The 21,578-nt window shown below is 40.7% G+C and overlaps 1 protein-coding gene across 2 annotated transcripts; it reads right to left on the bottom strand.

The window, feature by feature from the left end:
• Positions 1-614: 614 nt before the first annotated feature.
• Positions 615-21,530, bottom strand: SUPT5H (SPT5 homolog, DSIF elongation factor subunit). Of its 2 annotated transcripts, none has more exons than XM_061551622.1 (29): positions 21,375-21,530; positions 19,847-19,953; positions 19,322-19,490; positions 18,683-18,748; positions 17,738-17,810; positions 17,135-17,203; positions 16,833-16,901; positions 16,283-16,313; positions 16,109-16,177; positions 15,387-15,638; positions 14,712-14,801; positions 14,019-14,089; positions 13,747-13,852; positions 13,304-13,397; positions 12,342-12,481; positions 11,433-11,588; positions 10,597-10,743; positions 10,228-10,374; positions 9,640-9,765; positions 9,201-9,285; positions 8,971-9,069; positions 8,430-8,535; positions 7,728-7,858; positions 7,310-7,418; positions 6,602-6,757; positions 5,904-6,069; positions 5,084-5,287; positions 3,094-3,189; positions 615-2,444 (listed from the first exon to the last, which is right to left on the bottom strand). In XM_061551622.1, the coding sequence occupies exons 2-29, from the start codon at positions 19,928-19,930 to the stop codon at positions 2,304-2,306; spliced, it is 3,252 nt and encodes a 1,083-aa protein (XP_061407606.1). In that variant the 5' UTR covers positions 19,931-19,953; positions 21,375-21,530; the 3' UTR covers positions 615-2,303. The 2 variants fall into 2 exon arrangements, with proteins under 2 accessions (XP_061407606.1, XP_061407607.1); XM_061551623.1 differs by having other exon boundaries at positions 7,731-7,858.
• Between the last annotated feature and the right edge of the window lie 48 nt (positions 21,531-21,578).

The raw sequence follows: 21,578 nt of genomic DNA, 5'->3' as shown, positions 1-21,578 counted from the left end.
AAGCGACCTGGCCACAAATGATAGCTCAACGAAGTGGCTTATCATGTGGAAATGTTTCGCCGCCAAATATTCTAAACGCACGCTTCTAAATGTGGAGGGAAAACCTGGAGGACCCGGAGAAAAACAATCCACGCGACAAAGGGGAGAGAAACATTCAAACTCCAAATATACAACAGCCATCAGGGTCGGGGTATCGAACCCACGACCTCTTGCATCCCAGATCCAAACCAACCCTTCGGAGACTCCACTGCTGTCACCACTAAACGAGAATTTAAAACCCAGACCCGGAGGAACGCTACCGCTGTGCGAACAAAGTGGAATAAACGGGGACATCCACAATAAACGCCTCATTCGGAATTATTTGAAAGGTGCACTTTGAAGGCGGCAGACAACTGTGTACTTTGGCCGTACTGCTCGAATACGCAAAGCACACACCTTCCCTTGGGCTATGGTGGTCACCTCATCCAAGCACTTTGCAGATTCAAACCCTGCTTAACTTACGAGGTGAGACGGGATCGGGCGCATTGTGGGCGATTGTCACAGTATGTGCACTTCACGATTTGGGGAAAAACTGAACGCATCACAGAATAATTATACTATCGATTAACATCACACCGCTTGTCATGATGTGTTTTATTGTTTTATTATACATCCAGAGTTATAAGTGAACAGACTTAACCAAGGTTAATTACAGCTCACCATGTTCAACATATTAGACGGCCAAAGCACTTTACTGTACTTGCTTTAAAACAGTATCGGGACGAATTTTACAATGTTGCAACTTCTGTGACAAATGCTGTATTTTAACAACATTACACGTAGGGTTAATGGCTACTACCACTGGTACACTATAAGCAAATAACAGAGCACACGATTACATGTCAAAAGAAAAATCATGTGAATTACAGCTCTAAATACAAGACTATTCTAAAATAAAATGGCACCAAATTCTACAATGGTTAGTTGATAATTTAAACTGGACATTGAAATTTAGTTCGGTTTTAGTCGCACTGCAACATTTACAGAAACTGTTCTATCTTCCGGGTAAACTATTGCTGTGTACTTTTCGGTAATGACACGAACTATTTTGCAACGTACTTTCATTGAATGTATCTCATTCTAACAAATGGCATCTTTTCAGCAGGCACTGTTTCTGGGAGATGAACCATAATGCAAGTGGACCATGCTTTCAGTTTATATTTGTTTAGAATAATGCTTCCCAAATGTAATTACTGTAACTTACACAATTATGTACTCCCTTATGAACTGTATGGTGACATTTCTGAGAACAATTAAAATGCAACATACCACTGATAATTGCATCATTGTTATGTCTTCGACTGCAGGTTTTCCCATTAGGCTTTCATCAAGACAAGTATTCTATCTTAATATCAAACTGGCAATAGAAAGAGAAATGTTCACACGTTAAATGTTAATGTGCCTTGCAATGATTTGATGCAAACACAAATGAACTTGAAAGCAAGCAATATTCAAAGGAACAAATACTTCTGCTTCAACATAAGATCAGTGCTTGTTAAACAAGCAAGGTCACGACCAAAGCTGTAATCAAAATGTTGAAGCTCTGAACATAAATTTATCAAACAAGGACCTTTTGGCAAACATGCTCGGATAGGTTTTATAAACAAGTTTGCCAACTGTTTAGTCTTTACAACAACCATGTTCCCACTCACCCCACTCTGAACATATTTATGTCTCGTGTACAATAAGGGTAAAATGAAAAAAGTTGTGGAGCTATATTCCGTGGTGCATATCAACCACAAATACATAAACACATAAGTTGGGAATTTGGACAACCCAAGCAATTAGATGAACATGAGTTGACAAAGTCGATTTGAATAGAATGTGTGGCCTTAGGACTGTCCATACCATAATCCGTACATTGTATACATTTGCAATTTAATACAAGACCAGGTAAGAAATCAAAATATTACAAGAGCATATTTTGAAACTGCATTATAATGGCTCTGAAAAATATAAGCTCTGAAAAAGAAAAAAATCAGGCATAACTATGAGTTTTAAAAAAGTGTGGCCATGTATTGTCCAAAAAGCTGGACAATACCTTCCAAAAATGCTCTTTATCAGATTTACTGGTGCATTGCAAGGAAGTGCTTCTGAAATGCGGTCACAATCACATGTCCTTTGTTATTGCAACACTAAGTAAGAATCGGAACAGTTGGGGAGAGAGTGGGGACCACCTAAACATTTGTGGGGCTATGACCCACTCACATTTCTATGTTCACAAACCGATGTGCCGCCTGCTTCGGTGTGGGGGCACGGCTGGGTTAGGTCTCCAGTTTTCCCAGGAAGCGCAGGTTGAGGATCTTCAGCTGGTTGTCCAGCTCCATGCGAACGATGCCATCCTCTCCGTCGATGCTGATTAAAGTCCCAGTTGCTTCACGATCTTCGCCCAGGATCACCTTGACCTGAAACCAAAAGCATCCAAATGGTCGTTGAAGTTGCAAGAAGAGAAGATGGGAAAAAAAATCTATGCACACTTCAATTTAAAAAGTCTCGTTCATTCTATATAACAAACCGATTGTCAAAATTAAACCCAAACAGAGCTGTAACATGTGCTTGGTCACGTAACTCTGTATATCTTATCGATATGTAAATGTTTTTTTTTTACCAACTTACAGAACTTTATCAGTCTACTTCGAGACGAAGGCCTCACCGTGACCCATACTTGACCACGCGAGTCGCTGCAGGTTTGTGAATGTTTGGGAACCAATATTAAATGTTTGTGTTTTTATTCTAATGTAATTATAAATAAGATGAAAACAATTAATAAACAAACCTACGGAACTCCTCTTATCCCAAGTGCTATGGGGGACCAATACCGCATATACTGTTATCTGTTACCCGCAGGGTTATCTTAAAATGTACTCGTCTTATCTGAGAATAACAAAATGCAAATAACCCACGGATAACAGGATGATTTCTTTGCACAACATGTGGATACAAGGAGTTGTGGATTTCAACTTAGTTGAATTTTATTACTCATTCTCTCAACACTTTTCATGTCAAGCCCTTACTGAACACTCGATTGCTCACGCAGACTACAAGTTTTCTTACCTTGTCATATTTTGCAGGGATAACTGGCTCTAGATGGTCACTGGCAATGCTCACTACTTTGTCGCTGTCAGGGAGGTAAACTGAGCACATTCCACCCTGCAGAGAGATGGGGAGCAGTGATTAATAATACATTTTACATTCACAAAGTCTGATACCACTCATTCACGTAAAAGACAATTGGATTTAATCATATAAATGAAATCAAGTTTAATTTTCAAGGCAACAGTCCTTCATAATCGGCGTAACCCAGTAGCGATTGTCACATCAAGGATTTAACCGAATGTCCTCAAACCAACCGATTTAACCGAGTATCATCAGCAGGTTGTGGCCTGTTAAGCTGACAATGAATAAAATACATCCAGTATAGGCATGCATTTAAACAATGTTTTATATTTTGACTTAAAGTTTTTTCGTGACTGCAGGAATTTATATTATTTATTTTCCAAAGGAAAATGTATTATATTATTTGATGATTCGCTTCCAAGCAACACTAAGTCTGTGAATATCGGAACAGTTAAATTATTTTTTATTTCTCTCAATTTCTATAGATGATCTAATTAGTCTTGGCCAGGAGGAACTAGTTTTGCACAGAACTTCAAAATAAATTTAGCGTCCTTGTTGGCATGCATGTTCTGCCACCATTTTAGGAACCGAACAGGAGGATTTCGCCACCAATCTGGCAGTCGCCTGATGAAGCTATAGTTGTAATTTCTGGCGTAAAATCGAACTCAGATTGTAAATGTTGCGGCTTTGCTCTCCAACACACCGGTGTGCTGTACTAGTGACGAATTGGCATGTTCTGTTTACGTGACAAACCTTACCAGTTGGCTGTGTCGGGTGGTGGCGGGTTTAACACCACATTTATATATTTACGTGATCTAACCCCAAAATCCTGTATTATGGATATATGGTAAATATTAGTCTATAAAACCTATACAATGGTGTGTTGTCTGGCCTTTGAGCCTTTAGACAATAACAAGTTGGCTATTGTAAACAAATGCAAGCTAGCCATAAAAGAAAACCATTTTGAGTATGACCAAAACCTCAAAGCACTTGAAAAAGGAATAAAACAATTATCAGTCAAACAATAAGAGCTCTTGAATTAGTCTCTTCGCAAGTACTGGAGAAGGTTGTTTGGGGCCGTTTGAGATGGAATGAGGAATATAACTTGTTGGCCCCCTACTCCTGCTCTCACTTGTCAGAAGGATATAAAACTATGAACTATACGAGGGCTATAAAACCTGACATCCTGACATTGCACCAGCTGCAAACGTTAGGCCTGGCACTCTAGTTACGACTGAACAAGGTGGCTTAATCTCCGGTTGGGGCACATTTTGAGCGGAACAATTCTTACAGATTAGATGATTCATGTTTACATTTTGCCTTTATTTAATAAAACAGAAAACATTCACAAATGCCACCGTGTCAATATCTAGTGTAAAAAAGTTTAATTACAGAACTACTGAGAGGTGCTATCAGACAAACGCTCTCTAAATGAAGGACTCCAGCACTTGCCAAATAACCCAGACAATTACAAAAATAGGTGTTGGCGTTTGCATCGCAACACATGCTTGATTTTAGTCTTTACTGTACCTTCATGAAATGCAGTCAGCACTCAAACCAGACAAAGATAGCAAACGCTCCAACTAAAATATACATAACTGGATGGGTGGCTGATGTAAATACTCATGATGTTCAAGAAGGGCTGAATTGCTGAAATATCAAACAAATATAGTTAAGTCTATGATTATAACAATAAAAACTCCCCAAAAAACCTAGTTTGGGCCTCCATAATACAATCTAATGGTTAATGAATGTTACTCATAGGGCAGGGTCAACCTACTATAAAATAGCTTTACATCCCATGCTAAACACTTTCAAAATATACAATCCTCATCAGTAACAAAAAAATAGTGGCGTTAGTGAGGTGTGATGCCAAAGCCTGTAAACACAGGAGGCTGGGGGTGGGGGAGAGAAGCGGGTGACTCACCGAGATGCTGCGTATGACTCCCTTCTGCCCCACAAGCTGGGTATCAGGCGAGCTGTCGCGCACGCCCACTAGGATATCGATGGTGTGCCAATCGGCCGTGCTGGGGTCGATGGCGGAGCCTGGCGTGAGCGGGTTGTATCCGGCTGGCGAGCCTGCGCCCGGCGTCATGGGGCTGTAGCCCAGCGGGCTCGGGCTGGGGCTCGACTGTGAAGCAGCAGGAGGCATCGTGATGTTTGTTAAAACTCGAGCAGTTCGGCAACACTCCTATCCACTGACATAGATCATTGATCGCAGTGGAAAATCGATATACTAATGCCAGACATCTCAGTCGTAAGGAAATCCACACAAGCAATGGCTGTGTGCAACTTAAACTATTACGATTAACTTTCTCAGAAGGCTATTGGGAGCGTGATAGTCTATAGGTGGAAGTGCACTTGAACCTTATGGCGGGACCCCGGGGTCCCATAAGCCCCCGGCTCTCGCATAAACTGCGTTGTGACGTCATTTTATGTCTGTTGAAGGCGAACGACAGGGCAATCTATTCCTCTCGACGAGCTCTACACGATGCGCTAATCAATGTTTCAAAGTTTTGTTTTTTCTGCGTATTCCGTCCTCGCTGCGCTTGGACATGACAACAGAATGATCCGCGCCAGGCGGGTCGCGGCATTTATGTGCGCGGTGGGACGGAGTCCACAAATTTTTTTTTTATTAATTACGATTTTTGACTTTCGTTTATTCGGGTCCTGCCATAAGGTTCACTTGTCAAGTCATCTCAAACGGGAAAATGTGGACTGTGAATTGCCACACTCCCAATCTTCACCTGGTATGCCATGGGAGATGGAGTCGGATGGAAGCTGGCAGGTGACTGCGTGTTCTGGTAACCCATGGGGCTGGGTGCTGGATGGAAACTCTGTGGGCTCGGCGTCGGATGGTACGAGCCCTGCGGCGAGGGCGTCGGGTACGGGGAGTATTGATCCGTGTTGTACCTTCACACACGGTAAAAGGGAAGGTTGAAAAGATGTTATTACTGGTCCTTGTTTAGTACATTACAAGTGCTATGAGCTGTATGCTGCATGGGAATTATAAGATATGAAATTATCAAATCGATTGACTTTTAGGCAACTTCTAAACATGTTTTAATTTCATATAAAAAACATAGCAAGAGATCATTAAAGAATCAACATACTGTTGCCCCACTCGATTACCTGCTTTGACTGCGGTTGACAAAAAATATTATTTTAATATATAATTGCTCATCACACTTCAATTACCAAGAGTAAGATGTAAGCAACGAAATAACGACTCAAGGATGTGCAGTTAATCATTTAAAATTGACTGGAGCAGTTGATGGAAATACCTGCGATATACATTTTAAGGGCATAGATACCTAGATTTCATAACCCCCACAACGAATGTACACAAAGCATAATCGCTATCTTTACATTTGGCTACCAATCCGTGGAGTGCCACTGTAAAGTGTACGTGTGGGCTTTGGGTGCTCAGCGTAAGACGACTCACAGGGCCGGTGTGCCAGGCGTCTGCGGGTTGTAGGTGGTGTTGACTTGAGGGGAGGGCACATCTGTGTACCCTGGCGTCTGCGGTGTGGACTGGCCCCCATAGGGCTGTGGAGACGGTGACGGCTCATCGAATGTGTACTCAAAATCGTCATCTTGCCTAAACACAAACAGAGAAAACTGTCACACACTCTCCAGCTTCTTCAAGTCACCGAGCATGGTGTCGCACACCTGTGGAGCTAGTGGCTTACACGGAGAGGATCATACATGTGAACTCCCAACCTACAACATGTAGGAAGCCAGGAGACCTAATAAATTTGTGCATATTTTGAAAGTCATCCAATAACATGCATGTTTTTTTCTGGGTACTGTGGTGTCCTGCCAAAAGCAAAATACTAATTGTGGAAATACACAAATATCACAATACCTAATTATCATGACAAAGTCCTAAAAGTCTGTGTCTTTCCTGGATACATAATTTATTATTAAATACATTCTGCAAAACATTCAAACACTTCCGAGTTGACAACTTAACAATTTAAATTCCCCAAGTTGTGGAAACGGGTATCCAAATTGGTGGATGCCAAAATTAACCTCTAAGAGATATTGAACTGGCTTTACATTTTATAGCAAAATGCTCAATGTATACTACACTCCTGTTTCATCACCACTGTTGTTCTTGACACAATGAAGCACCAGTGACTCAATGTACCTGGATGGGGTGTTAGCATTGCTGGGATCCCAGGCTCCACTCTGTCCCGGTGTACGGCTCCCATCGTGCAGTGGTGTCTGGGAGCCATAGTGCGGCGTCCTGTTGCCGGCTACATTAAACATCGCACATTAAAATTGGGAAAGGATACGCAACTAAAAATATATCTTGTAATTTAATTGATATTTTCATTTACTAACTTCAGTTATCAAAACACAGAGCAAAATGCTAAATAAAAAGAAAACTGACTTTGCACATGCAGACGTGTTCCATAATTGACAGCTGGCACTGCATAAAATGTACGATTTTATTATTTCATAAGCTATAGCAAACGTTATTATAAGCCACACCTATTACAGCAGTCTTCAAAGCTTCATTAAAGTTACAAATGAAAAAAACACCACATGTACACAGGGCTTACCACTATCATGCAGGGGCGTCTGCGATCCATACATTGGCGTGCGTGAGCCAGACCCATACATCGGAGTCTGGGAGCCATACATGGGTGTGCGACCATACGTGGATGTCTGGCCAGTCCTCCTGATCCCATCCCTAGACATGCACATGGACCACACAAACAAGCTGCTCATACAATATGAAAGATTTAACAGACTTATGTGGTGGTGAAAGAGGTGGAACTATGGTGGTTAGTAGTTGATAGTAAATATAAAATATGATTCATGGTAACACGAGGTAATGCCCACCTCGTGAAAAATTAATGACCAGATATTTTGTTTTACACCACCTCTACAGTAAATGGGAGGAAGTGTTGGCAGTAGTTAGCGCACGCACTGTGCTATGAAACTGACAACTAGAGGTCAATTCTTGACCACAGATAAAACTTCTGGCAAGCGAGGTCATATAACCATCACGGTGTGGGAAGAAATTAATTCAACAGTGGATTTAAAATGGTTGTAAATGATTCATTGTGAAATAAAATGTTTTGCTTTGGTGAAAAAACTGTAATATGAATATTAATTTGCTTATGATGGCATGATGTGATCAATGTCTCAGCAAGCTGTGTAATGTCTTTGATGTCTATTACAAATGTGTGTACATATGCAAAGAGTATGTTTCCCTCAACAGTGCGGTTAATGTATTCGATAAGACAAACAAAACGCACCGCATAGAATGGAGGCGGGTCCTGTCCACTGAAATGGTCTGGCACGTTGAGTGCAGCTCAACACGAGCGGTCGACTCCGTCGCGTCCTTGACCACACCAATGTATCCTGAGGAAAGAGTGCAACACCTCTTGCAACAGCTGCTCATGCAACTGGCCATCGTAATTAACCCACATTTACACGCATTGCACATGATGTGCACTCACGTGCGCCTGCCAAGGCAGCTCTTGTGACATTCATGACCCATCTTTGTTTCAGATGAGCGGTGGTGGAACAGTTAAGTGTATTGCTCTAAAAATGGTGACGTAATTTTGATTCCCAGCCAAGGATAACATCAGTGGCGAGTGATATCTGTCCTGGGCCATTAACCAGCAAACATTAACCAGCGAGGTGACTTAAGGTCATAACACTTCCACATTCAACACAATGTCTGGAGACCTTAATCTACCAATGGGCTGATAAAGGGTTGTATACCATTTATCAGACATAATTTCTAAAACTTGAGCCCTCTTTTTAGTTTCTTTCATAATACACATCCGTTACCTTTGTAAGGGCCATGGGTGATGCGCACCGTCTGCCCAATGAGCTCCGTGTCTCTGCGGCCTCTCCCACGGCCCATGTTCTGCTGCATTCTCTGCATTCCTGTGCCATTCAAGATGCCAAAGAAAAATCAAACATAGCAATGTAGATTCAACTCCAGGGTCTTGCAAGTCAACACAGCTGTGTTGACCAATTCATTTGTTGATTAAGATGTAAAAAGTTGTTGCACCCACCTCCTCCGCTGGGATGCATGGGACTGGCGAGGCGAGGGCTTTTGGGGGCAAATGTCCCGACTGAAAAGTTGGTCACATCTCTCGGCTGCACAGAGTGGACAAGGGCAGCAAATGTAAGTGAAGACATCAACCAAAAGTACAAAATCGTAGCACTGTACAACCTCGTTTTCTTCAATGAAGAAAATATATCCCAATGCGGTATTACACGCATATGCTTTTAATACTATAATACAGTTTTATGTGGCCCATTGTAACTTCTCAAAGTCAGAAAATCACATCACATTAGTACACAACAATACTGTTGTGTGGGATTTATCCGAATATGCAATGAACTCAAACCCGTCAGATTAGCATAGTGCATTCCTCTCTGGAACAATAAACAGGTGCCATTGCAGTAAAACAATGACAGAAACCAAACAACGAATGAGAAGATTCCTACCTTGGCCCCACCAGCCAGCACCACATGCCGAGTCTTGCACACGAACATGCCTCCGTTCTCCACAAGCCTCTTTGAGTGCAGGAACGCAAAGCTGCGGTACAGGTGCCTCACCTCCCCCTCTCGGCCCTGCCACAGCAGACAAACCAAACCGATAACCAATCCTGTTATCCACTCTCTCAGGCTTCCCTGGGCAATCATCCAGCACATGTTAGGCATTTGCTTCTGAAGGGAACAAGGCTTAATTACAAAATTCTATAAGATCCGAGGATATCACATCGAGGTCTTCTTTGCAACATGTATCGATCACATTTGGTTCTCAATTCATTTAAATAACATAAATTGAAAGTGTAATAAAATTTCAAACCAGAATAACCCAATTTAAAAAAAAAAGTTCAAATATATTAAAGTCAGGCATACTTTACATGTGGTTCTTGATTTAAACAAAATAATACAAAATTGCCTCAATAAAAAAATGCTTAGTCTGTCTTGAAATAATGTCAGAAGAGTAATAGAAACTAATCCGTAAATGGTAAAATTCCAACAATATTTAATATAAATTTCTGTAGCAATCAAATGGACAAAACGTACCGAATGGGGACCATCAATAACCTTGACGATATCCTTCACTTGGATGTTATTCTGCTCCGAGTCAAGAGCCACAGCGTGCCGGTTGTCTCTCTTCTTCGTCACCGCCTGGTGCTTCAGCGTTACCACTTTGCCATACATGTTCAGCACCTGGGCGCACAAAGGTCACACCCATAACAGTTAGAAAGAGGACTGGGATGTTGAACACTGCCTGAAATCGAAACCAGTAATTCAGTGGTGCCAGCTCTCTTTTCCGACATGGTGTTTAGCAACTTAAGCCACGTGGCCACCTCCAGGGTTGAACATTTTGACATCTAGAAAGCGGCCATCGACATCAACCGCTGCTGTGTGGCAAGTCGTGGCTCGGCTGACCTGGAAGGTCTCCCTCTCCAGGCGCACAATGACGCCCACGGTCTGTGGGTCAAGCAGCACCAGTTCGCCCCACTCGTGCTGCCCGCCCGAGTCCACGCCCGACGCCGTCTCCGAGCACAGCTGCAGGTCACGTGGCAGCACCTTGAGCTGTTGGGGGGGGGGATGACGTAGAGGCGGCACTCGCTCATCAGTAAAGCAAGCTGCAATATGCTCAGACTCTCACACAGCAACCCAATAATATGTCACATTTAAACTTGAAACGAAAACATCTGGAATGTGGAATGCACCCGAATTTGTTATGTAGTTCATATATGATAACATGTTTTACACAAGTAAATGAGCATGAAATCAGTCAATATCATTAAATATAAAGTACACAAAAATGCAAACTTGGTTTAATATATGCAGAAATATTTCAATGAGCATCAATGAGTGCAATGGCAACATTACTGATACTGTATTCTCCAGATTATAAAATGCTTTGGAAAGTAAGACGCACCTCCAAATTGTTATTTGGAAAAAAAAAGTTGTTAAATAAAAATTCCTATAAAGAACCACCTTCTATGAAATGATTATGAATGAGCTGCTTTAAAATGCATTCGCGACGTATTTCTGGTAGATTATTCTGAATGTCTTCTGTTGTCGAATCCTCTCGGTGTTATTTTATTGCGACGGGGAATCGTTTTGCGAAAGAGAATTCCAAGCAACTCTATTCTGGTAGACAAACGTAATCTGAAGATTCTAAGGTGCTTTAAAATACAGGGGAAAATGCGTCTCATAATTTAAAACAATATAGTATCAGAGTAGCAGAACACTGGAATTGCGAAAGGAATTACCTCGTGCATTGTGAGGTCAGAGAAGAGGATGACAAAGTTCTCCTCTGCACGCACGATGAGTCCTGTGTCGCCCTCGTATCGGCCCGCGATCACCTTCACGTGGTCGCCAATCTTGAAGTACTTGCGCAGTTCATGCGCTGGGAACTCGAGCGGGTCCTATATGCAAACAAGATCCATTTGGTTTACAATACCTGCATCGACTTGAATGGGTAGTAATATAAAACTATATTTTGGACTTTTTTTTTGCTGGCTGCCTGGCTGGATTACTGGCACGCGGGTAAGCGTGCGTGCGCGGTGGCATAGTCAACACGCACGTCTTCGTGATGACGTTACCGGCATCCCAAAGCGTTCAGCCGGGTTTGTGTGTGCTTACATTACACCTCTCCCCATTCATCCTCCTGCACCCCAGCCCGTGTATCCCACACAAAGGCATGGGTTATCCTACCATACTATGTTTGAAAAAAGATTTGCTCACTGGCTGGAGGGGAGGTGTGGGCTGCCAGTATTATGCTCAAGACATGCTTCAAATCGTTCATGTATTCTTCTGACATTACAGCAATCCTGAAATATCTTATATAGCATTTGTTTTTCGAACTTTATTTCCAGTTGTTGACATTTTAGTGTTTTATTTGATGCATGCAGTCATTTTAATCTAAATTATTAATGTTTTGCTACATGTGATAATGTGACAATCATGTTAATGCAATCGCAATTTCATTCTGATTGCTACCAAGCCAGATATAGAACCAGAATCAAGGGGTTTATTCCCTTATGTCATTTTAGACTGTATACACAATATTCATAACCTTAATAGAGCGGCTAAGGATAGCTAAATACTTGTCCTGCTCCTTTATAAGACACCACGGTATCAATTACTTTTCAGGGAGATAAATGAACATTTCCCGTCACCTTGAGGTCTTCGTGCTTGGGCATGATTGTGATTTTGTTGCCATCGACACTGAGCACTGTGCCCTGCAGATTGATCAACTCTCCCTCGCACACTTCCACGTTGTCTCCAGGCTGGAAGTTGTGATCCTTCTCACCTTTACCTGTCATGCATAAACAAACACAACATAGTAAGGCTCCTCTATTGGGGGGTGGTGGCTATTGGTGTACACTATTATCTATGGTAGTAACTCCTGTTATCCCTGGTCAGCAACGGATAAACACGAACAATGGGATGAATTTGCTGCTACTTTTGGGTTAAGTTTTATCAATGGAAAGATGCACATAAAAGGATGAATGTAGCACTTTTGGGAAACCATTTATTGGTAACTTAATCTCAGAAACACAGACCATGGTGTGAGTCACCACTTGCAGAGGATTCCTCTAATCCAGGTTACACCAATTAAGATACTAAGTCTGAATTTCATTTGGCTACATTCAAATCTGGACAAAATTTGATACAAACAGCATTTGGAATGTGTTCCATTATTGGTCATGGATAAATACATGTTTTTTGCCAAGAGTCAAATGAAAAAGAAAGTTCACGTTTACAGGAATCAAGCAGGGTATGTTAAATAAGCTAGCTCACTAATGTTTCCATTGCCAAGGATCATTGATCCATACTAAAGTGATGTGGTGTGACCAAAGGTTAAGTGTTTCTCAGCATTGTATTTATTATTTGAAATCTTTGACATGTTTATCCAAATCTCTAATAAGGGAAGCAGTGGCCAGGTATAAATGCACTGTGACATGAAAAAAGGCACTGGTCACATCGTCAAATATCAAATATCCTATCAACATATATAGAAACATACTTGTTAGGCATTAAAAGTAAACTTATGTTCAATCTATAGACTTCCACATTGTCTGCGATGAAATTGCTTGAGTCAAATGTTGACATTATTTCACTAAGCAATGAACATTACCCTTAGCTTCAGAGACGAGCTCCAAATCGACTCCTTCTGGCTGATCCTCAAACTTCTCCAGCTCAGACAGCGTCGGCTTCACTCCCTCAATGATCTGCATCAATCAGCAGGAATCATCAGCCGTCATTTCAGAGATAGTCAAGCTCACTTGCCCAGACCGCAACACCACACTAAACTTCAAGAAAAATGTATTTAAATGAAAATGTGTTTTCTATTCTTCCAATATTCCTTGCGTTCAACATTATATTCCAGTATAGCAGCCCCTACAGACAAGCGTTAATTCATTAACTCCACTAACACACATTTTAAATATGGCAATCAATGTTGTTGCCTTCCAACACTTAAAAAGCACAGTGCATATAAATATACATAATAATAAACTAATTACATGCAAGTGTAGCTAGTCTGCAGCCAACAGGGTATTACTCTTCACCGCAACTCACCACAGCCGACATGGCGAAGCCCTTAATGAGGAAACCCTTTCGGGTGTATTTGTTTCCTTCAAACTGCAGAAAATCACCATCTGACGTCACCTCGCCTCCCAAAGACCTGAGCGGCAATGTAACAGGTGACATCACAATTTTGGAAAGGCTACATACAAAAGTCTGCTGAATTTACGCATTCAAAATGTAATTTGTATTGAACTATACCACATGTATTCTATGCACTGCCGATTGAATTTTATAACACGGCTCATATTAATATTGATAAGAACCTTATTTTGTCGACGTCAAAGAGTCTCTGTGGTGGCCTCTTGTAGCGCTTTCTCTTGGCAAACCAGTCTTTCTGTAATCACAAAGCATTCGGTAGGGAGTATTATTGCAAAAATATATTAAATACATATAGAAAATGTGTAAACAAAAGGAATTATTCATTGTGCCTGGCAATGCCGTCATCATCATCTTCGTCAAATATTACCTATGCACTGGTGGATGAAGGCCTCCTCATGTTGTCGCCATCCATTAAGGTCCAACAATGCCATTCCACCACCAGTTTAGTCCATTATCATTCCTATGATGTGTCCTGACAAAGCCCTTGCAACCTTACGTAACAGTCAATGTCTCTATTTTGTGTTTTTTTTCTCTGATCCATGTCTTCCTCTGTCTCTCAAAGTAATTTCCAACTGGCATATCTTCAATATTATTCCACTTTCTTCCAATGTTCATTGTTACACTCCACCCATGCCATGGTCGGTAAAGATCAAGAATGTGCTTCTTTTCACACATTGGTATGTTTTTCTCATCATTAAATTACATTTTGCAAGAGTACTTCATCCTGCCCTTGGGATTAAACATATTTAAATACCGTTTAATATATATATTTTAAATTTACTTTAGACTATATACACATAATTACCTTGTTTCAATACAATGTTATAGAGCATCATCTGTACTAAAACATTACTTACCATGCTCATGCGGGATTTGATGCGTTCATAGTCAATGCGTGGGATGAGCTTCAGCCCAATGGTATTCTGACTGGGCTCGACATAATCCACCTAGCGATCACAATGACATCATCATCACCACCACCTTCATAATAATGGACAACACACTGCACGTTTCTAGCGCAACTCCAGAATGTTCAGTGGTACATTTCACAACAGTGACTATTTTAAGAGATATATATTATTAATATAAAATGAAGTTAATTCTGCAAAAATATGCAAACAGAGTACAATGCCTATATAGACCAAATAATTATTTAATTTAAAACAGAATAAACAAAAGTTAGTCTGAGGGACTAACCAAAAGCTTTCATACACCTGTTTTTAGCCCACCACGACACCATGTGACTAAATATGAAGGTTGAAAAAGCAATGCATAGGCGTGAGTACATGTATACGTGTTTGGTCAATCTACTGCTAAATAAGGGCCTCCCCACACCATGCGCGTTTCGAGGCTAACAGTGGTCGTCTCCCATCCAAGCACTATCACGGCTCAATCCCTGTATCATTTCCGAGACCTGATAAAGATCGGGTGCATTCAGCGTTTACTGGCACAAAGCAAATACTCCCTAGTACCATCACAGATGGAAGCCAGTGACCGCGCAATTGTTTTTCTCTTCACACGCTTCTCTGCACCTGCGCAATGTCATCCTTGAAGATTCCCCTCCTGAGCCGCACCCAGGACTTGGGCTTGAGGTTGGTCACCTCATTCACCACCTTCATCACGTCCGTCATCTCCTTAATGGGCACCATCTGCTGGTTCCAGAAGCCCATGCGCAGGTTCCCGACTCCCTCGATGGCCTGCTTCACATGGGTCTGCTTGTAGGCCTCGATGTAGATGTAGCCCTTCAGGTGCTCCGGGGCTATCACCGACTTGATTTGCATTGGCTGTGAGGTGAATGGAGCAAAAAAAGAGGACATGATTAAGACACCCAGCAGAAACAAAGTGTCCTTGTAAATGTTACTGGCCTGTGCCCTGGTACAACAGCATTCGCTGAGCTTTAACTTACAAATATTGTAACATGGTGAATAGTTTTCAGCTACAGAAAAATGACTTATACCATATTCTCCAGATTATAAAGTTGGGTCTTATAAATCAGTTATGTGACTGTGTGTGCGAGACAAGAATTGTAAAACTTTATTGACACCGGACACAAGTTTGGGGGTGTATCTAACTTTCCGGGGCATCTCATGCAGATTTAAGATATTATACCGACAGTTCATAAATGTAGGAGGGCTTGAAAATATGTATGGTGGCGAACGATAACGATACAGGAAATGCACCCGATAGGACATTACGCTCATTTGTAAAGCGTAAAAAGTTGTGGTTTCGTGCAAAGATAATAAAGACCACTTACAGTGTCAGAGAACTGGTAAGCAATGAACTTCCGCATCAGTCCAATGGCTGTGGCTCGCTCCTCGCCAAGCTTGAACAGAACATTACAAAGCAATTTAAACAAAACTGCAAATGAGACAAATTACGTTATGCTAAGATCCGCAAATTAAAGTAAATGTTCAATACTTCCACACACCTTGCACTTCACTGTCCACAAATTGGGATCCCTGTAAAACACATCATGGTTTGTTAGCCAAAATAATGTGAGAAAAGTGGTACATAATTAGTTATCACAGGTAATACAAGCATGTAACGAATGCTTAAATTATATTCTTCTGCTTAAAATAAATATGAATGCAATCACTACATAGATAACATTTTCTTAAACGTATGTGATATGGAACTTCTTCACGAAGACTCTCCAGCCACTGTAGATTTAATTTCACTACAATGGCAAAAAATAACTTTTGAAATGTATTTCAAACCCCCAACCCCCAATCATGTCAATCAATAAAATTGACATCGGCAATACTTGCTGAATCACAATCAATTTAAATCAAATTTAAAAACTTGTATAGGTGGAACCCAAGCTATTGTTCAAATACAAACAAAGGAACAATCTATTAAAAAGTTGTATTGGTCGCCTTTACTTAGATGTAACAGTTACACTTACACAAGTAGAACAATGTTCACTTTAATTCAATTTTTTATTACAACAGGGAATGAAAATTAAGGAAAAATCCTACTTGACTCCAGGCAAAAGTTGCTGTTGAGTAATGTCATCTGATAGTTCATCGGAACCACCAACTCCATAGCTGAAAAATATATAAAAATCACAGTAAAAACCTTTTAATATGAAATAAAGCTGAAACAATTGCGTCCCAACATATTAAAGTGATTCAACTAATTGTTCTTATAATACTGGATGGATACTTTAAACACAAATAGACAGTATGAATTAGCAGTTTTCACACAAGAAACCAAATGTTTATTTTATATTTCAGGACACTACATTGGTATCGGTGTATGATTAAAACAAAACACTTACTGTTCTCCAGTTGAGCTATTGGCGTATTTCTTCATGTAATACTCACCCAATTCCTCCTCACGCTGTTCCCTGAAAGATTAAAGTGAACAATTACGGTACATTACAAATTTTATTTTGTAATTCAGAAAAATATAATAGCCAGTATGCCAGATATAGTGAGCTCTGTCAAAGGCAATTATTCAGCTACAAGTTGGCAATGGCAGACATCCCTACCTTGGCAAAAAACCACCAATGAACCATAATAGCATTGTATAAAGTTAATCAGTAAAACATTTCCTGCTGGTTTTCAAGAGCACATTCAATGTAATGTGTTTACCAAACCCCAGGATAGATCTCTCGAGGAAGACAGAAACCATCAAAGGGCCATATTCCCTAAAACAGGCTGGGAGATTCAAAACTCTGGCAAAGAGGATGCCTTCTTACATCTGTAGACACATACTCATATAAACGAATAACTTATTTGATGGTGGCACATCTAGGGTTTGTCTGTTTAGATTGTGATACGATTGCATAAGCCTGCATGGTAATAACACACAACTTACACAAAATAAGTGTCCTTATCCAAGGAGCAATAAAACATATTTTTCCATGGAGAGGGCTTACCTCCATAGGTTCTGCAACCTCCGCGCACCAGAATTGTCATCATTTCGAATCGGAACATCATCAATGTTTGTGGCTACAAAAAAGTACAAAGGATTGTGTTAAAATATGACTTAAAAGTATATGGGTAATATGTTTTTAAGAGCACTCTATTAATAAGCAAAAATTAACAAAAAACGGTTAGTTTTTTTTTATATTCTGCCTTATACAACCCCTTTCAGTTTTTAGCATAAATAATTATCCAAGTATTGTCATTATAGACAAACAAATGTGCGTAGAACAAAAGTGCACGAAACCTTCACAGTAAATCATGCAAGTAAAAACAAGGTATAAAAAACACCTTAATCTATGACAAACCATTCCTCAAGTGTCCAAGATCAATTAGCACATGCATAATAATGATATGCGAATGGTTAAAAACATATTTAAAAATCAAAACCTACCATCAAGTTCTTCTGCTCAGGATTGATGATCACACATTGACCCAAACATTACCAGCACAATAACACAACCATTCATAAAAAGGCAAAATGGGAGGAAAAAAAATTAAAACAGGAGATTGGAAAATGTTTAATAAGCACCCAAAGCAAGGTGCAGGAAATAGAAGAGAGATGGGGGAAATAATGTTGTGCAAATAACTCAGGATGGAAGTCACCATGACACACAATTAAATTGCGTTTAGAGTACATGACCAAATCTACCAAAGTAATAATCAACATGTGGGACTGTACAAGTCCAAGAGATTATACTGAAACAGTACAAAGAGCTAACAAGTTGTTGAATAATGCTGCAAATTGAAGTCAAAATAAATTATCCTTTTGTGTATGGAAACTTTGGCATCATTTTAACTTCACAATAAATGAAACGCAGTGTGTTTTAGTGCCATCCATTCTAAATCGCAAATCAACCCTATATACACTGCCAATGCACCGCCACGACTGTGCAAACCTTTCTCAAGGATGTCTTCTGCTCCCTCTTCCCACTGTTCGTCGTCCTCATATTCATCATCGACATCTGCAGAAAAGCACCAACATCTCATATGAATCCCATCATTTCAACAGAAAAAAATAGCCAAGATACAATGTGATCACACTGATATTGGCTGATTGATTCATATTATTGTATAAGCTTTAAAAACGAGTGCTTTATTATAGATTATAAAGCACTAACATTCAATCTGATTTCACTGCAAATTTGCAACGTGTTCCGAAATTTACCAACACCCATGTACATCACTTGACAATCATCAGTACACCAAGAAAAAACTAATAATGAAGTTATTTAGATTAAAAATAACTAATTTTACAAGTACGTTTTGTATTGTACCTAACAGTGCCAATTAATCGTTTGGTGTCCCCCGTTATATGAGCATTTATTGTGTTAATATTTCTTGGAAGTTTTTACAAAGATAAAACAATTCACATTTCTATGGTAGGGGTCAGGTAATGCACAGGAATAACAGTACAGACTTGTCACAAATCATTACATATTTTATTAATGCAAGATAGATGATAACTCGTAACTGCCAGATGCTACATTTGATGTATTTGTCAATGTGAGCCAGGTGTTTCTGCTAAAGTGCATTACCAGCTTCATCCAAGATGAACTGGCTGTGACGAGGTTTCTTCCTTGTCCGACCCGACTCCTCATCCTCTTCCTCCTCCTCATCATACTCGTCTTCATCTACCAAGTCCTCGCCTTCTCCTTCTCCTTCCTTATCGCTGCCAGTAACGCTGCCCTTCTCTGAGGGTTCATCCTTTATGACAACACGAAAAAGACTTCACGAGTTGAGGTAATAACCAAAACAGGAAAACAAATTGTGGCTAATTTAGCACTTTGAAGATAAGTTATGTCCACAATTATTAAAACAAAGGATACACTCATCATGAAAACGTTAAAGCTGCTTGAATAAGTTAATTAAGCATAGGTTTTATTTTAGTCTCTGTCATATTAGTCAATGGTATATAATTTGCTAATCTGGACATGAGCAACTAACTCAACACAAACCAAAATGCGTGTATAGGTTAATGTAAGAAAGGATGTGTTTAACCAATGCGTTTACTGCCAACTAGTGCGTTAAACAATAGTTTTGGTTGTTATAAAGGAGCTCACCTCCTCTGCCTCTTCGGCCTCACTGCCGTGGAAGCTCTCCTGCTCCTCGTTGTCCGAGGAGTTGCTGCCTTCACTGTCCGACATGGCTGTCCCGGCTTCTCGGGCACCTGGTGACAATATAAACACAGGCAACACGGTTCCAACCCCCAAAAATGCATTAAAAAATTATAAAAAAGACGGGCAAAACTCATCTATATTCCTAGCACAACCTCTATTCTTTATTCACAATGTTCACGTTAACTATTCACACTCACCGATCCGCATTTTGTATTGCCGGTTTACTCCTTGAATTAATATTTTTTTGTAATATGTAAGCATTTTTCATGTTTTAAGCATTGTTAAATTACTACCAATATAAGGTTCCATAGGTATTAGTATTAATAGATGAGGTCTTCCGGAAATACAAAACTTATCCAATTCACCATTCAAACGAACTTGCAATAGAAAACCACGCATCCTCAAATTTCACCCAATGGCCAATCTTCATTGAAGCGAAGGTTTCCATAGCGTGTTACAGTGATAAGATGCCACACGAATTAATCATTAAACTTTCCTCTGAACAAATGTAATATTGTGAAAGCGACGGTTCCATATTTTTCAGTGTTAAAATAACAAGTGCATGGAGGAAACCCGTCGGAGATATGTAGAGGTTCTGAATACAATGTTTTCTCCAAATTCTCCATATTATTTTAATAGGGGATTTAAATTTTTATTTAAAGCTTTCGTGACTGCAGGGATTCATCTTCTTGGTTCTTTCGGTAAAGTGAACATCTGTCAAGATAATTTTATTATGTTTTATTTGTATTATTTCATTACTTCCCTTCTACGTGACTTTACCGAAAGAACCAATAAGAGGGTATTTAAAAATGGACCACACTATTTTGATTGTACGGCTTCTTTTTCCCTGTGTTTTTGCTTCTCACTAACGAAGCTGCCGACTCGTGTGGGAGACCCATGGCCAACTTCAGCCCGCGATTGTAGGTCAGATAACATATCTATTCATAATGTGAAGTGTCTCCCTTTCAATAATGGGGGATGATACGTGAGCACAGGGACAATGCAGCAAAACATCAATTGGCGTCCTGTTATCTTCACCAGCTCGCACTGACCAGCATACAGACATCTGGTCAAATAACCCCACACGGCAGACGGGGGCCGTCATCCAGCAGTGGAGTAACAAATCAGCCGCACGCGGCCGCGTTCATTTCAATTCAGGCCGCTGCACTTTGTCGCTTTCTGCACTCAGAAGCAGCAGCAGCAGCTGTCAACTCGACACGCGCTCACGGTGCCGGCCATCGCGTTACGCAAGTAACACAACCACGTCAACGCCTGTGTAAAACACGAGACGCGTTAAATGTAACCGATCGGATAAACTACGAACATTAACGTTTTAAACCCGCGCCGCTGGGCACGCTATGCAAAGCCTGCACTGGGCCTAGGATAGCGAGGCCTACACATTTTCGCAAATGTTTTGACCACACTTTGAACATCTGTCAAGATTCCAGCGATGCTTTACGGGTGCCCTTACCTGCCCCGAGCAGCTCGCCGAATCGCCGCGCCTCGAGTTGTTCGTGAACAAACACGAAAAGCTGCGCGCCGCGTCTCGGCGCAGTCAGTCGCCAACGCGGGCAGAGGAAGCGAACTGAAGAGGCGGTCGGGATGACGGAAGCCGGGACGCACTTTGGGAGGAAACGCGTTTGGTAATTGTCACGCTGCTCCACGGGGGCTCAAC

This window comes from Lethenteron reissneri, chromosome 14, assembly GCF_015708825.2.
Source record: "Lethenteron reissneri isolate LAM-NWPU_2019-01 chromosome 14, ASM1570882v1, whole genome shotgun sequence".
Taxonomy (NCBI): Eukaryota; Metazoa; Chordata; class Hyperoartia; order Petromyzontiformes; family Petromyzontidae; genus Lethenteron; species Lethenteron reissneri.
This window is presented reverse-complemented; position numbering and strand designations above follow the sequence as displayed.

Coding starts and splice junctions, on each gene's coding strand:
- SUPT5H (XM_061551622.1), bottom strand. CDS start 19,930: ATGTCGGACAGTGAAGGCAGCAACTCCTCGGACAACGAGGAGCAGGAG. Junction 14,090..14,711: donor TCAAATCCCGCATGAGCATG/GTAAGTAATGTT, acceptor TTGTGATTACAG/AAAGACTGGTTTGCCAAGAG. Junction 2,445..3,093: donor TCCCTGCAAAATATGACAAG/GTAAGAAAACTT, acceptor TTTTGGTTTCAG/GTCAAGGTGATCCTGGGCGA.